At 33.3% G+C, this 17,883-nt stretch overlaps 1 protein-coding gene across 2 annotated transcripts in view; it reads right to left on the bottom strand.

Annotated features, from left to right (window-relative positions):
• LOC110038495 (ribonuclease E/G-like protein, chloroplastic) overlaps positions 1-17,883 on the bottom strand; it is a 112,152-nt gene that overhangs the window by 88,744 nt on the left and 5,525 nt on the right. The window contains exons 2-5 of one of the 2 annotated variants that reach the window (XM_020743359.1): positions 8,767-8,870; positions 7,914-8,098; positions 1,898-2,171; positions 733-1,808 (exon numbers count right to left, since the gene is read on the bottom strand). In XM_020743359.1, the coding sequence (XP_020599018.1) occupies positions 733-1,808; positions 1,898-2,171; positions 7,914-8,098; positions 8,767-8,870 (1,639 nt within the window). Of the gene's footprint in view, positions 1-732; positions 1,819-1,897; positions 2,172-7,913; positions 8,099-8,766; positions 8,871-17,883 lie in introns of those variants that run through there. The other variant, XM_020743360.1, reaches the window with a different exon arrangement.

Below are 17,883 nucleotides of genomic sequence, written 5' to 3'. Positions count from 1 at the left end.
TATATATATATATATATATATATATGTATAAAGATAAAGTTTTACCATATACATATACATATATATATCAAACTGTGTTAACGAGTATGACATCTTACTTCCTCTAAATGAATGACCTTCCTATGCCATCCATCCATATATATATATATAGAGAGAGAGAGAGAGAGAGAGAATAAGAGATAAAGTTTTACCAGATATATATATCCAACTGTGTTCACGAGTATGACATCTTACTTCCTCTAAATGCATAACCTTCCTATGCCACATAGCATCCACATTTCAAACTCCGAGAACATAATTTTAGCCTTAATGTACAATAAATAATAGTTTGCTGAAAACATTAACAATTTTTCAGATTCCTTATAAACATGGCTCACAGAAATCCGGAAACTAAACACAACCAACCTAATCTAAGGAATTAAGGTATAAAAAATTAGGAAGATATATATACATACCACTCAATTCCTATGTATTTACATACCAAAACTTCAATTATTATATATATGCCACCATACCCATGCATAAAAATGTGTATTTCACTTTTAAAAGACTAAAATAGTGATATGGATTGTCCCACTTATGTGGCATAAATGCAAAATGAAAATTTAGGTGTTAGATATGTAAATACATAGTAATTGGTGGCATGAATATAAATATCACAAAAATTAACCATGACAAGGTACTAAAAAACAGAAATGGAAGAGCCATTTATCATGACCTTAAAATACTTACCCAGAATCGGCTTTTTAACTTTGGATAAGCACTGAGAGCTGGACCTTTTGTTCCTAACCCCTCTTTAACCACCTGAACAATAACTTTTGTGCCTTTGCGAACATTAGCCCATTTGTTATCAGCTGATATGGAATTGTCCCACTTAGTTGAAGTTCGTATGGGATGTAAAAAATTAGAATCTTCTGCAGCTAAAATGAGATAATTCTCAACATCATCTTGCAAGTGACTCTCATTTACTTCAGAATCTTCAGAATAATACTCATTGCTGACAAACTCGCTAGCAAAACTCGTATTTTGAGGAACATCAGTGACATCAATTTCATCATCTGTTTCTGGATCCTCAAAATCTTCCCTCGAGTAAGCAACTTCAGGATCAACCTCCAAGACATTGTCAATGCAGTCCTCATCATCCAAGCATTGTTCATTTTCATTCATGTTTGTCAATTTGCTTTTTTCAGCATTAAAAAAGCCGTTGACATATTCTCTACCAATTTCTTGTTGAAAAAGAGGAAACACAAATGGCTCTCTGTTTTGCTTTATGTCCATAAGAGAAGGTCGAGAAATCCCAATATCTACAAATGCACCACCCATATGAGGAACAAATTTTGTCACAACTCCTAAATAGATACTATCACACTGCACATTATTTTTAACTGGTTCTAGTAGTAATTCAACAAGCTTTCCATCTTCCAAAATGGCAATTCTTTGCATGGTACATATGGAAGAGTTAATTAGTATAACTATGGAGGCAGATTTCTCAGCATAAGATAGTTGGCTCTCTTCAGGAATTGACATTTCTGTGTCAGAGCACAAGTTTCCAGGAGATTCAATTTGGTGACTTTTATTTTGTTCAGTCGTAACATCAAGATTTTTAGGTTCAACCATGGACGATAGTGTAGATCGAAGTAGCCATGGTTCTTCAACAGGCTGGTCTCGTTCCGGTAATATCTCTTCTAAGCAACTAGAAGTAACTGTTGGGTCCTCCTTGGGTATATGGTTATTTGAAGTTTGACCAGCAGGGAACTGCTTCCTAATTGAATGGCTCCCATTGGAATTTGGCAACATCTCCTGTTCACCTGTCATGCACTGAAAGCATTTAAGTGTTCAGAAACAACAGAACAGCTCATGTGGATGTCTAGATAAATAATATAAGGTTTGCAAGTACCTGTAGATGGAGTCCTATGAATAACCTCACTGATGTGATGCCCATGACGAACTGGAAGCTCCATATCCAACATCCATGAATCCCATGAGGGACTTGGCCAGCTCCTTAATCTAGTTCTCATCCAAGAATCTCTTACAACAACCTCTTCCTGTTCATCATTTTCAAGAGGCACGGACAAGGAAAATTCAGGCCCCGCCCTCCAAATAAGGACATCAGCCGGCAATTTCTTGTTCTTTATAAAATAATTGTACTTGAAATGGATCCCATTAGGTACCTGGATATACAGTTTGAAAGCTTCAGAAAAGGGCAGAAACTTGCAATTGTGCATAATCGTGTTGCATGGTGTTTACAACAAATATAAAGCATTCATAAAATAAATAAAAGTAAAGTTTTCCATGCGTGCTTGTCCATGAAACATCAATAAGCCTCATCACACAGAACCATAACATGCAACTTTCTTGCAATTAAAGTGTCCCACAGCTCAAAAACAATGAGAGAAGGCACAAAAAATAAATCGTTTTCTTCTGTTGACCGTGAAGTGCTATGTAATCGTCAAATCCCTTAATCAAGAGGTTACACAAAATAGAAGCAAAGAATATCATCTCTTCCAAACTCAAAATTATCAATTTAAATCAAATGCTAAATTTTGTCTTGAACAATGATACACGAGGGTATCTGCAAATTATTGCTGAATTATGGAAAAAATATATGAGTATCAACAAACAGACCAACAAATGCCAATCCAACTATATCGTTGTTGACAAATATAGAAGTATATTGTATTTTTGGGAAATTTACATATGTAGCACACAATTCTTATGTATTTACACATTTCAAACCTATACTTTCGTATTTACATACATAGCACTTTGGTGTTTTAAACCGACTCATAAAAAAAATGCATCACTTTTAAAAGTGGTAATTTTGCTAGTTTTGATGTGATATTAAGGACTTGAGCGCTATATGTGTAAAACATGAAAGTTTGTGTGAAATATGTAAATACATAAAAATTGTGCGCCATGTAAGTAATGCTCCTATATTTTTCTTTTCCGAATAGGCGAAGGAAAACATAATTTTTTGGAGATATAAGACCCAAATGGAGGGCATATAATAGAAATCAATAACTTGACATAAAAAAATGGGCAAAATATTAACACAAATAGGGAAATACATATATGATATCATTCCTCTTTTACAGAGAAACAAGTCACTAGGAAAATATAGGAAATCATGATCTTTGATTTAAACACGTGGCTACATCTTCCTACAATGGACTTAACCGTCAAACAATTTGGGACCGTAGAATGACAGGAATTACAATTAGGGATGACCGTTTGAAAGAAAGAACCTAAGACTGTTTGTTTGAATGAACATTTCCAAATTTTTCCCTACTTGAGATTTTCCATGATGACTCATGATTTATAGCCGTTGTCTTTAATCCTTGCAAATTATGACAGGTTGTTGTCCACTAGCATATGCATGAATCTAGAAAAATTTCTCCATTTGTTGGAAAGATATCCATAAACTTGAATGAGTTCAGGATTTCCATACTGCCCCTCAAATTGGGAATATATATTGATCGTTCCAGCTTGAAAGAAAAAGGTACTAAACTGCATTTAATTAAGGGCATCAGCAAGGAGGATATCAATAATTTGATATCATTTGAAGTGTAACAAACTTTAACGATTCCTTATTCAATTTTCTCATTTATAAAGTCTCTATCAAACTCGGCATGCATAATCCAATCATGTTAAGCATGTTTCTTAGCAATGCTAACGGTAACATGATTGACACACTTTATTACCATTAGTTTTGTATTAAAAGCTTTTAAATTCTAGAAGGTGCTTAAGAACATAAATTCACCAATTCCATAGGCTATGGCCCTAAATTCGACTTCAACACTGATCCGAGCAACATATATTTATGTTTTACTTTTCCATGTGACTAATTTTTTCCATATAAATGAGAAATAGCTAAATGTGAATTTACAATCAGCTACAAATCTTATCTAGTAAGCATAATGAAAATTTGTGTATAGTGTTAGTTCTTTTTTTCTAAAAAATTAACCCTTTTCAAAGTGTCTTCTTAATATGCATTGCTATCCCATATGCAGAATCAAGGTGTTCCCTAGAAGGGTTGTTCATGAACCCATTAAAAATGCTATGAGGAAAACAAAAAAATAGCTCTACTGTGAGACAAGCAAAAAAGTTTTTCAACTAATTGTTGATATCTCTCTTCGTAAATATAGATTGAATCATCATTCCAATTTTTTTTAAAGGATCCATTGGTGTATTTATAGGCAGATACTCTAGCAAGTTAGTTCCCTTTGATAAGTTAAAAATATATTTTATTGAGAGACAAATATCCCCTTGACTTTTTGTGTTACCTCCACGCTTAGAAAGTATTTTTTTTGGAACAAGATCTTTGATTTCAAATTATTTAGCCAAGAAACATTTAAAATGTTTCAATGTTCTTCATAATTCCCTACAAAATGATATCATCAACAAATGATTTCTGCGTAAATCATCTAAACTATCCTCACTTTTAATCGCCATAAGAACTCACGGGGTCGTGTTGTTGGTAACTATTTTTAGCCATATAAAGATTTATTGAGTTTGCAAACATTATTCATATTGCAATTACTCTCAAATTAGACGAATTGTTATATAAAATTCATCATCTAAGTTATGCTCTTGGTAACAATTTTAAGTCATATAAAAATGTATTAAGTCTACAAACTTTATTCATATTGCCATTACTCTCAAATTCAAAAGAAATTGTTATAAAAACTTTATCATCCAAGTTCGCATTTAAAAAGGAATTTTTACATTTAATTAATAAAATGAACAATATAAATTACCACCAAGAAACAAAATTACCCGAACAATGTTCATTCAACAATTCGAGCAAAAGTTCCTTGATAATCAATTTCCTACATTTATGTGAACCATTTTGCAAATAATGTTGTTTTATATATATCAAAATACTCTCATCAAAATGTGTATTTTAAATTGAAGATCCAATTGTATCCAATAGATTTCTTCCGTTTGATTTGAATATTTTCATGTATTATTTCGTTCTAAAGCATAAATTTCTTCATTAATTGTAATTGAGATTCAATTACCATTAAGGTTTCTTCAAGATTATTTAGAACTTCCACAGTAAATAAATTCATAATAAAGGCATGATGAAACTTATGGAGTAATTTGTCATCAAAAAAATAATTATTGACCGAGAGTTTAGTGCAATTCCTTATGCCTTTCTTGAAAGCAATTGAAACATTAAGATCATTAGAGTCAACACTGCATTAGGAAGTGATGTCAAGACTCAAATCATGCATTGGGTTTAGTTTAAGATGAATGGTTTGTTAGACCTTATTAGTTGAATTTTCATGACATCTAAAAGAGAATCCCCTCCTATCTTGTTGTCCTCACTGTTGTATATTTTATCAATCAGGTGCCATAAAAAATTTTCATATTCAAAACTCATTATCAAACTCTCATCCAAGCCTATCTTAAAAACAAACTCAGCTTTATGCTTCTTCTCAAAGCATTTGACACTTGTTTTAGCATAGCATCCTCATCAAGGAAGCAAACTTAACCCAACCCAAAAAAATTTATTTTTATTGGCTACTCACCTCACCAATAATGGTATGAGGGTTATTATCCTAATATCATACCATCCAATAGGTTTCTTCCTTTTGGTAAGATTTGAAAGTTTCAATGCATTGTTTCTTTCAAGAGCATTAATTGCTTCATAAATTGCAATTCTCCATTCAAGCACCTTTAATTCTTCAATATTATTTTGAATCCCAATGCTTGATAAATTCTTGATAAAAGGGAGAAAATAATTTGTCATAAAAAATATAATGATTAATAGCGAGTTTAGTGCAATGCTTTATGCCCTTCCTGAAAGCAAATGCTAAGATCATCATAAGAGTCATTGCTACATTGTGAAGTGATGTCAGACTCAAAGTTTAGTGTACAAAAAAAGGTTTATTGCACTTTATTAGTTGAATTTTCTTGCCATTTAAAAGAGATGACCCATTGTGTCATGCTCGTTGTATGAGACCTTCTAAACTTTAGGGCAGTGAAAAAAATGGTATTCAAGTGAGTGTGATTCAAGTAGGTATGGAAGGGATATAGATTGAGATAAAATAGAACAAAACTCAAATTCATATACTGAGTTTTAACAAACCATTTAAATGTGAACTCAAGGATTGATTGATTTTTTAAAAAGATTAAATTCATTATAGTATAATATTAGAAGAATAATACTAATATCATTATTGGTTTGGAGAACAACCAATAAAAATGCCTTTTTTTTTTGTTAAGTTTGTTTTGTTGATGAAGAAGACTACAAAAAAATAAATAACTAACTAAATAAATAAATAATTCAAATATTTTGAGAAGAATAATGGAGCCTAGTTTCTTTAAGTGCAATGTCCCAGTTGTTGATATGGTACAAGAGCAAAATACCCCAAATAAAGTCTCTCTAAAATAATAAGTTATTCAAAAATCATAAAACAAAAATTATTCTATTGCATTCTACTCTTCAAAACGATCATTTAGATATATAGAACTGTAGGCTAATTCTCAAAAATGAGAGAGTTATGGAATTAATTTTAGTTTTGATAATTTTTCTCTAAAATTTTATTTTGATTGTGCTGAGTGTTAATATAGCACAGTATTGGAAACCCAATTTGCCACTAATCTCTACATGCAACAATAAGGTATATTAAGCACGGTTAAAACGAAATAAAGAATAAACTATTTATACATTTATGTATATAATTATTTGATTATATTTATAAGTGTATATATATTATAAACTAAGCCTTCAAACTACCATTTTTTTCCATCACGTTAGCTGGGTGGGTGAATATTGTGGGGAAAATCAGGGACAAGTAAGAAGAAGAGAAGCAAAAAGAAAGAGAGGAGAAAAAGAAGAAGGGTAGGGGAAGGCGAGAAGGAGAGAGAGAGAAAGGGAAGCGAAGTAGGTAAGGTAAGAAATTCAATTTTTTTTATTTAAATTTTGAATTTTAGTATTTTTCTTAATGGATCAATTTATAATCAGATTGATATGTTTATAGACTTTTATGAGGCGAAGTAACTTTGGGATTGTTTAACAAACAGATTTTTGCGATGTTCGTCTAGAAAGGGTAAATCATCAAGTAGGAAAGATACACATCCTAATATAAAAAATAATTTTTTTCTCTAATAGAAAAGATAATTTTTTTAGACTGTTATCAGTGCATTCATAATTAATTAGATTTGTGTGTACAATTCAACATAAATGCTTCATATATAAGAAAATATGTTTACAACCTATTATTAACGAACAAATGGCTGCACAATAATTTTGTTAATACTAGCTCACTAATTCTGATTATATAAATATTTTATTAATTGGTGAAACTTTTAAATAAATATTTCTATTATCTATAAACTAAGCATTTGTATCCGATGTTATTCAGCATATTTTAAATTGAATCGTATATTTATTTAAATATTCAATGATGATCATATTAAGCTTAAGAAATGTCATGATACGAGAGATTAGTAATAATAGGCTTATGATAAATGTACAAGTTGCTACTGAGTTTTTTCTTATAACTTATTATAAAAGGGAAAATAAAATCCAAGAACATGCTTCCCGTACATAGTTTTTTCCATTAACTTATTATCAAAAGAAAAATAAAAACAAAAAATATGCTTCCGATGCATCAAAAAGAGCATTGAAAGAAGTAATTTTTCTTTCAATTGCATGACAAATGAGGGTTAATGCATTTTATTCAAAAGGAAAAAAAAACGCAATACAATAAATAATAATAAAGAGTTAACTACCTTCTGTCAACTATGAGTCAGCTAGATCATATAATATTAAAGTTTACAAGTTCCATTACCTAAGACATGTTTTGCTAATCAAACTTATTATTCCAGGATGAACATTGTCAACATATCTAGGTAAAATGAATGGGAAATGTGGAATTTAAACTGGAAATTAGAAGAATCACCTTTATTTCAGCATACCATAAGTGAGCAAATTCTGTAGAAGGAGACAAAAGCACAGCTAAATCTGGATTCCAGCAGCCTAAAGATACTAGATCCCCTGTCAGGAATATGAGTTGGTTGTCCCCTATGTCAGCTTCAATACTCCAAAGTAATTTGCACAATCGATTACAATGTATCGGGGAATAACCTGAAAAGACACAAGTTTACCTAAACAACAATATATGATGTGCCCTAAGCCTCTAACATAAGACTGTATGCATTAATATTTACCAGTGGTTAGAAAAACATAAGCATGCATACAAGATACTACATAAGCCAGTCCCAATAGAAAGGAAGACAAGATTGTTTATATCACTTTTCAATGAAGTAATGAGAGATTTTAATCATCATTCATAGTTTTCAAAAAGGAAATTGGTTGACAAAACCATTTTACACTGATTCTCTGCACACACAAACACCTATAATAAGCACAATAACATATCTTTGTTGGCCAGAAACTAAGTCAAAATATTTTTATGGGAGGATTTAGTATCACTTTTTTTGTTTATAATTTGATGTAAAATAAAATATATTTGGTATCTCAAAATATATTATTTTTTTGTCATTTATGCAATTGTAGCAGAGATTGGCAGCAGGGCGGTGGGGGTGGCTGTTGCCAACGTGGTAGCAGTGATGACAATGATGGTGAAGATCAGCAGTGATAGTTGTTTTATAAATAATGAAAATACCCGAATGTTGTTTTCAAAAACAAGAAATTAAAAAATAATTTAAAACACAATAAACAAACATTTTTTATGAATAAAAATAAAAGTGATCACAAACATGTCCAAAGAAATTCTAGACTTAAGAAAGTACCATTCCCAGGGGATATCAAGTTAGATCTAGAAAAGCAAGCATAAACTCCAACATGTACGTTGATCCTCATAAAACTGTGCAATTGCATCAGCTGAAAGGTACAACTGTAACAAAATGAGGTAATCATTATTGATCAACTCACATTAGTAAAGTAAAAATATAAACAATTTTCTAATTATTTTGCAATAACAAAGCAAAACAATCAAGATAAATTATAAATATAAACAGTAAGGTCAACTTTGAGGACGGAAGACAACTATTTCAATCAGGGGGTGTACCATCTCACCAAATTAGATCCCTTGCAGCTAGATGTGCCTCAAATGGTGCTAGAATAAATCAACAAAATAACTAGGGACTCACCATTTACTACTGGATTGTCTTTATTTAATGTATTAAAGTTATGAAAGACCCCAAAAAGCTGACAAACAATCCTGGTAGATGAAGTTTCGACTTGTTGAATCTACATGAACATTAAGGATGACTCATTTAGAAGCCAAGACAGCTTTAATATATGCATACCTTAACTTTATTAGTTTAGTTCTTAGCAAAAAAAATAATTAAATTAAAAAAATGAAAACTTTGGGGTAGCATAGAAATCATGGCTTATAGTTTAACAGCTTCTACAACATGCCTCAAAAAGTAAAAAAAAATTCCAAAAAAGAAAATCAGCCGTGTGATTTAAGACATAAAAGCTTGGCACTGCCATTGAAATCCATCATTTACAACATGAGCTGCCATACTTGGTGGAATGGCAAAGTCGTAAAGGCTTGTGTCATACATCATCACTGCTCAGATAAAATAAATAGATAAATCCATGCCAATATCATATATGCTGATCTTTTACAATTGCAGAGAGTTGGAATTTATTACAAATGGTATGAAAAAAGACAGTCTTATCGCATAACTGGTTATGCAATTTCCAAATTCCTTACGAAATCAATCGAGTTCATTCAAGAAAATGAGCATTCGGGGATGTAAGCATCTGATATCAATATCATTAACAAAACATCATCAACAACGACAACAACAAAGTCTTAATCCCACTACGTGGGGTCGGCTACATGAATCATTTTTCTCCATTGGGTCCTACTTAGTGTCATATTTTCATTGAGTCCTATTTAGTGTCAAATTAACAAAACATCAGACTAAAAAAACAAAACAAGTTTTAATAGATATTTTCCACGGCTCACCACATTTTATGCTAAATCCACCAACAATATAAGCCTTTCATTGTCCAAAATCCAAATAGTTGGGAACTGTGACATTAGAAATGTACAATTATCATTTTTATTATAGCCTTTGGGATGAGGAACTAAGCAATGGACTCGCAACTACTTCAATCAGGAGGCATACCATTCAAATAGTTTTGTCAAACTAAGCAATGCTTCAATGCAAAAGACAAGCATTCCCAAATAGAGCTTAAAATTCCCAAATAAAGATTAAATAGGGCATTGGGATGAGGAACACCCAAAGGTTTGAGTTGGGCCCAATACATCAATCGGTGACTACCATGAAGTCAAAGCTTAAGTCAAAGAGTAAGTGCCAAAACATAATATATGATGATCCCAAACATGGAGTCATAGCTTACATAAATAATACTTATATGTATCATGTTAATCTCCATTGGACATAGGGCCCATTTGGGGCAGCGTATAAGTGCGGCAGCGTTTTTAAAATGTCGCCTCTGTTTGTGTCATGCATTTAGGGTGCGTTTTTAAAAACCCCGTTTTCTGTTTTCAATTAAACCCGGACCGTGGGTATATCCCCACGATCCGCGTTCGCACTCCAACTTTTACCCCCTTGCCCTCGCTAACCCGATCTTCGCCCTAACCCTTTCCTCTATCGAAGCCGATCCTGCCTCCGTCACTACCCATTTCGCCGAGAGGTTGCTCTCCCCTGGTAAAGAAATTCTTCTCCTCCCTCCTCTCCTCCCTCTCCCCCATTTGGTCGAAAGTCTTCTCTAATATTGCGGTAAAGTAAGGTTTCCCTCCTCCGTCCTTCTCATATATTGCAGTGAAGAAAGGTTCTCTAGACTCACGGTGAAGAAAGGTTCCTCCCCTCCCTCCTCTCCTCCCTCCTCATATATTTGGCCGAAAGCCTTCTCTATACTCACATGCTCTTCTTCTTTGAGAATAATCGCAGATGCTAAAAATCTGGAAGTGTTGAGAATGATCAAAGATGCTAAAAATCTAGATTCACTTTTTTTTATTATCGGTATAAGATCTGTCAATGTTTTACTGAAATTTTTGAAGCATCGAGAAAGATTCGTTTGTTGTTTTACCATGTTAGAATGTGCTAACTGGAAAAATTCTTTTGCTAATTTCATGCCAATTTCTCTAAGCAGTTTATCATTTGTGGTTCATAATATATAAAAAGGTGGTTTGGGATTTTGCTCTGATGATTTCGTGCCTGGCAATGTGAGTAATATTTTTAATCTGGGCCCCATGGAATTGTCCCCAAATGTCTTTTTTAGTGTACCTGGAATTGGGAAATTAAGGTCACTTCAAGAACTAAATGGGTTTAATGTTAAGGATGAGAATGGTTATAGAATTGGGGTGTTGGAACATATTTGGAACATATGAGCGAGTTATGAGCGAGTTGTGCAAATTAAAAATACATTTTCTGGAAAATGTGAAGGATGCTCAAGAGGCTCACACTACATAAATCTATGGGCATTTGCATGTACCATATATTTGGATCATCTAAGATTTTTGCTTCTTAGCTTTATGTACTTTAACTAAACAATCCTATGATAAATGTTGAAGAATCTATAATTTACTCCTCTGTTGCAAAAAGTAGAGAAGTTATTGCATTTTTTAGACAATATTAGTTATGATTATCAATTTCCACGATCTTTATTATTCCATCTAAGTTTTAGGCTAACGTTTTCTCTCTTGAATAATATTAATTTCATGCTAGCTCGTTTATCTCACAATCAAAATGAGTAAAACTAAAGAGTCCGGATCATCGGCCATGTGAGATAAAGAGGCCACCCTTATATTTTGTAATCTCTGTCTGAAGGAGGTCGAGTTGGGTAATAAGCCGACCACCTATTTTAATAAAAAAGGTTTGCAGAATCTTATGACTAAATTCAAGGAATTGACCGAAAGGGATTATGATTGAATGAAACTCAAAAACAAATGGGATCAATTAAAAAAAGAGTGAAAATTTTGGAAAAAACTCAAAAGGGATCAATGGGATTGAGTTGGGATCCACTGAAGCGGATAATTGATGAACCAGAGGAATGGTGGGCTGAGAAGATAAAAGTAAATACATGCCTACATTTACTTATTGCATAGATTTTCACATTGAAATGATTTTACTAATAATTTTTCTTCTCTATTACAGGCAGTGCCGACAGCCAAAAAATTCAAATTTAGCGGCATTGATCCAGTCTGCATAAGGAGCACTTTTGTGTTAATCAAATTTTGAATCTTGACATAATTCTAATAAGTTTAACGCAGTAGTTTGCTATTAAACTAATAACAATTTGTTTTTTTTTTTCTTCTTCTGCAACATAAGATGATGGTGTATGTTAATGCCCCTTTATTCTGCAACATAAGTTTTGGGTGATCTAAGGATGGCACAGGTTAATTTTGAATTTGAAAACAAGTAAAAACTATTGTTCTTGAGGTTTGATGAAGAGGGCCTTCCAGCAGTAGTTTAACAAGGTGTTGATGCAATACATGATGCACCTTCAACTAGTTATTCTTATATTTTCCAGTTGCATTTGAGTAAGCGAATCATCTGAAAGATATAAAGTAAATGTTACCTTTTGGGATGATCATGTACTGGTTCTTGACTATATCCATAGATGTAATTATTCAATTCTATGGAACTTCTTTCTTATGGGAACTTCTTTCATATGGGCTGCAAACTTATCTCAAGTTATTAAACTATGCTGTAGTTGGGTGTTTATTTTCATTTATCTACCTAGATAATTGTTTGTTGGTTATGCATGTCACTTTGGCATGAATGTTTATCTGAATGATCTTCGCAACTGAAAGAATTTATTAGGTGATGATATTCATATGCTTCCAATGGTGATGATGCCGCATCTTTGGATGGCCAAGTTATTCTTAGGTAACCAATGTTGTCATTACCACTGGGATTTATGGATACTAATCCGTGGATATGCAATTCCATGTCATATTTGAGCCCGCACAGCGGAGAGCTCTACCTGTAGCTTTGAATCGGTAAAAAAAGAGAAAAAATTAAATTTTGGAAATGTACTTTTAAAGCTTGTGGTTATTCCATGGATGACTTTATCGTGGAAGAAGCATAGCTTATTCGGTTTGCTCAACAAGGATTGATTTGCCTTCACATTTATGAGTTTGTTGTATTGTTATTTTGTTATTTGTTCTGCATTTAATTGCTTCTAAACAGCAAACACAAATATTCATTATGAGTTGAGCAAACACTTGAAATGGGAGTTCTATGAAAACATTTCTCTATACTTCCATTGTCAGCAACCGTTGCCTCCACACTTTGGTATGTAAATTTTCTTTATTTCCTCTTTTTTTTTACTGATATATTCTCTTTTTAATAATTGCAGAACGATGAGTTCTAGTATTTAGGGAAGTCCGGGCAAATGATGTGCCGCTGCGGAATGTCGTCATTTCTACTGACGTCATGCCGGCAACATAGCTACGGAAGGAAGTTCTATAGGTGTCAGAGGTGAAAACACGTAACTGCGACTTCTTCAGGTGGGCAGGCAATCCTTCAGATTCTACGTTATTCCAATCGGACAGCGTTGCACAGAATTCGATGGTGTCACAATCGGAGACTATCACTATAGTTCGAGTGTTTTCCAACCTCATAATGTTGCTCGGGGTTCGATCGTGCACCAACCGAGCAATGGTTCTCATGAAATGTTACATTTGCATTTTAAATTGAATGTTATAATCCTACTACTAATTCTAGTTTTAATATGTATTTTGGTTTTAATTTTGTATCTTAAACTCTATTTTAGGTGAAGTCAGCATCAGAATTTTGTATTGTTATGAAATTACAAATTTATCATACAACAAATATATGTATGTGTGTCTGTACTCTAGGTTAATTGTGTAATAAAATAAGGGTTATATGAAGTTCTTCACTTCGGTTTCTTCGGCTTCTCCTGCATTTTTTTTTTTTGTTTGAGTTTACTTTCTTCTTATTCTCTCTCTGGAAAGACTTATTTGTTTCACCTAAATTTTAATGTTTCTATAATATTAAAAAAATATATCACATAACAAAATATTAATATTAACGTTTGTAAAATATATCACATCTTTCAAATATAGGTAAAATTATATAAATATAAAAATTAAATTTTATTTGTCAGAGAGGGCGCAATAGAAAAAAAAGGATTCATGTAGCTTATATATTTTAAGTGTGACGACATGTAATTTTGTTAATAAATTAAATTTAAATTAATTTATTTTAAAATTAGCGTAAAATATAAATTATTGATTAAAATTTATGTTACACATAATTTAAAATAATTTTTGGAAAATTAAAATTTATAATATATGAAAAGTCTTTTACAACAAAAAACTACAAATCAGTTGTTTTCCAAACGCACAAACCAAACAGCTAAACAGTTTAATCCAAAATATGGGCAGAATGATCATTTATCTAGAATCAATTGTTTTCCAAACGCACAAACCAAACAGCCAGACAGCTTATCTGGATCAGTTATTAATCAGCAGATTATCAAGATAAGCTGATTATTTAGATAAGTTGTATAAGTTGCAGCTGCCCCAAACAGACCCATAATCTCCTTTAAAAGAATAAATTGATCTAAGAGAATCTCAAAGACCTCATGGCCTTATGAATACTTTTTGGAAATGAATAAGGCTAACCTTATCACTTTGTCAAAGTTAGGTACTTCATAGCTACATTAGAATAATACTGGTGCAACATCAAATTCCACATAAGGAAATGGCTAAAGAAAAAAGAATAGTGATTTGCTAAAGATTTGAGTTGCCTCAGGCATGGCTTTGTTATCCCCTCGAGCAAGGTAAATACAACCATGATATCGCATTGAAACATTCATGTATCAACTAGTTTCCATGTATTAACCGAAAGTTTTAGGGCCCGTTTGGGGCAGCTTATAAGTGCGGCGGCGTTTTTGAAAACGCCCCGCACCGTTTATTTTGCGCGTTTGCGCAGCTTATTTTATAATCGCGTTTGCGATTTGGAGAAAAGCTTATCGCGGGTATCGACCCTCGATCAACGTTTCGAACGCGCGATTGGGACATATTTTACGCACCTACCCTCCTCTTGCCCTAAAAACATATTCGCACTCCTTAATTCCAGATCCGCTCTGCCTTCGCCTCCAGCTTCGCTCTGCCTCCGCCGAAGCACCGCTCTGCCGCCTCCGCTCCGCCGAAGCTACGGTCTGCCTCCGCCAAAGCTCCGCTCTGCCGCCTCCGCCGAGGAAAGCTTGCTCCACTCTGCCTCCGCCGAAGGCAGCTTGCTCAGACTTTGGTAAGAAATCTCGATCTTACCTCCTCTCATTCATCTCTTCTTCCCTCTTAAATCTTTCCCTGAGAATCTCATCCCAGATTTTTAGGTCTGCCCTCCCTGATTCCGTTCGGCCTGCTCTTCCTCGTCGGCAAGCTCCTTCTTCGACATTCTCAGAAGGTAAAACTTCTTCCTTGCCCATTTATTCCTCTTCTTCGCATTAAGCATTTTTTCATTTGCAATGAGAGGTAGATCAACGGATATGTGATGAAATATTCATTTATTTTTTATCTAATTTTATGTGATTCGTCCCTATAAATAAAATGAGGATGTTGATCTGTTTTTTAGTTTCATTCATTAGTTGGAGAGCTTGTTTTCATAATAGTATTACCACCATGCATCCTTTTAGCATTTGAGGCTCATTGATTTCGCATGATGACATTTTGGGTTGGCCTGTTTTTTCAAAAAACTTGGAGAGCTTGCTTTCATAATAATATTTGGCGAAAATGGTTTAGTGTATAAAATTTTACTATATCCAAATAATACTACATTAGGTTTCTTCTTGAAATTAAAGGTTGATGGATAAACTCATGTTTTATTTTGTAATATTGGCATATATATGTATATAATATTGAGAACTAGCTGAATTTTTAGTCAATATTGGAGTTCTAAGGTCATGTTATTAAATGCATTTTTTTTCTTATTTAACCTTTCACTAGTAAGTACCACAATGAATAAGGGCAAAGAAGTTGGATCATCTATGATGTGGGACAGGGAAGCAACAAATAGTTTTTGTGATATTTGTCTTAAGGAAGTGGAGTTAGAAAATAGACCTACGACATATTTTAACAAAGAAGGTTGGAATAATGTTTCTGTCAAATTCAAAGAACTCATAGGCAGAAACTACGACAGGATGAAATTTAAGAACAAGTGGGATCAATTAAAGAATGATTGAAAAATTTGGAAATAACTTAAGAGGGGAACTACAAGTTTGGACTGTGATCCATTGAAACGAACGATAGATGCTCCTGAGGAGTGGTGGGCTGAGAAACTACAGGTAAAAACTTACCCTATACCATTTCCTTATTTTAATTTGAGTTATATTGAAATGATTTAACTAATTAACTTTTCTTCACGATGCAGGTCGTGCCAGCAGCTAAAAAATTTAAAATGAATAGTATTGATCTAGTAATGGAAGAGAAGCTGGATGGTATGTTCAAAGGGGTTGTTGCAACAGGAGCACATGCTTTCACCTCATTTGAACATGAGTTTATTGACACAACTAATGCTCTTGGAACTGATAATATAAGTGGCTCAGGAGAAGTGCCTTGTCAAATCCATAGGTCAGTTGAAGAAAGACTTGTTGAATCCTCCATTCCAAAACGACGTAGCGTGGAGAAAAAGAAGAAAGGAGCGGCATTCGTCAGAAGCACAATCGAAAAGCTTGTTGACACATGCTTTCACCCCATCTGAACATGAGTTTATTGGCACAACTAATGCTCTTGGAACTGATAATATAAGTGGCTCAGGAGAAGTGTCTTGTCAAATCCATAGGTCAGTTGAAGAAAGACTTGTTGAATCCTCCTCCATTCCAAAACGACGTATGGTGGAGAAAAAGAAGAAAGGAGCGGCATTCTTCAGAAGCACAATCGAAAAGTTTGTTGAATCCTGCTCTGTTAAGCTTTATGCATCACTAGATGTATCCGTTGAGGGGTGTCTTCGAATCCTAAATGCACATGCTGAGGTGAAGGAAGATAGAAAATTTTATCTAAACTGTGTTAAGTTACTACAAGATCCAGTCCGTAGAGAATTTTTTGTGAAGTTAAAGGCAGAATATCAAATCGATTTCATACGTTCCTTCATGGAGAACTGAATGTTTAGAAACCTTGTCGTTTCGTTATCTCAAAATTGATTGTATTGTTGTAACGTGGATTGTTATTTTTTTTTCTAGCACTTCTTTTATTTCACTCTTTATATTTAACTGGATGTTTTTATTAAAAACTTATTATGATGATTGTACTGATTGTAGAGTTGCATCTAGATGTTTTTAAATGTTTGAAGGTATTAACTATTATCTTTGAACTACTTTTGGTAGGATGAATCCAGAACATTTGCACTATGTTAGAAAGATTGTGTTTATTCTTACTTTGTTATATGACTACTACTTCACATACATCGAACGAACTTCATGTATGACATCGACATATGTTGGTGATAAATGGGTCGGTGAGTTACTACAAGGTCATCCGACACGTTTTGCAAACATGTTTCGTATGACGAAAGAAATTTTCATCGATCTGCTCTACAAACTACAACACCATCATGGTTTAAATGGCTCTACTAGAATGACATCAAGAGAAGTGTTAACAATTACACTCTATATTTTATCTCAGAATGAGTCGATTAGAGGAGCCATGGAGCGATTTCAACATTCATCGGAGACTATCAGCAGATATTTCTCCATTGGTCTGAATGCACTAGTAAGTTTAGCCTCTAAGATAGTTAAGCCTGAAGATCCCACACTTCAATCCATCCTTACACAAATTGCGAATGACAATCGTTACATGTCGTTTTTCAAAGTATATCTTAAACATCTTATTATTAACTTAGGTAACTCTCATTCATTAATTGTTGAAACATTTTTATATTATATTTAGGATTGTATAG

The sequence above is a fragment of the Phalaenopsis equestris genome, unplaced genomic scaffold (assembly GCF_001263595.1).
Source record: "Phalaenopsis equestris unplaced genomic scaffold, ASM126359v1 Scaffold232974, whole genome shotgun sequence".
NCBI lineage: Eukaryota > Viridiplantae > Streptophyta > Magnoliopsida > Asparagales > Orchidaceae > Phalaenopsis > Phalaenopsis equestris.
Note: the sequence above shows the minus strand (reverse complement) of the source record. Positions and strands in the feature narration are given on the sequence as shown.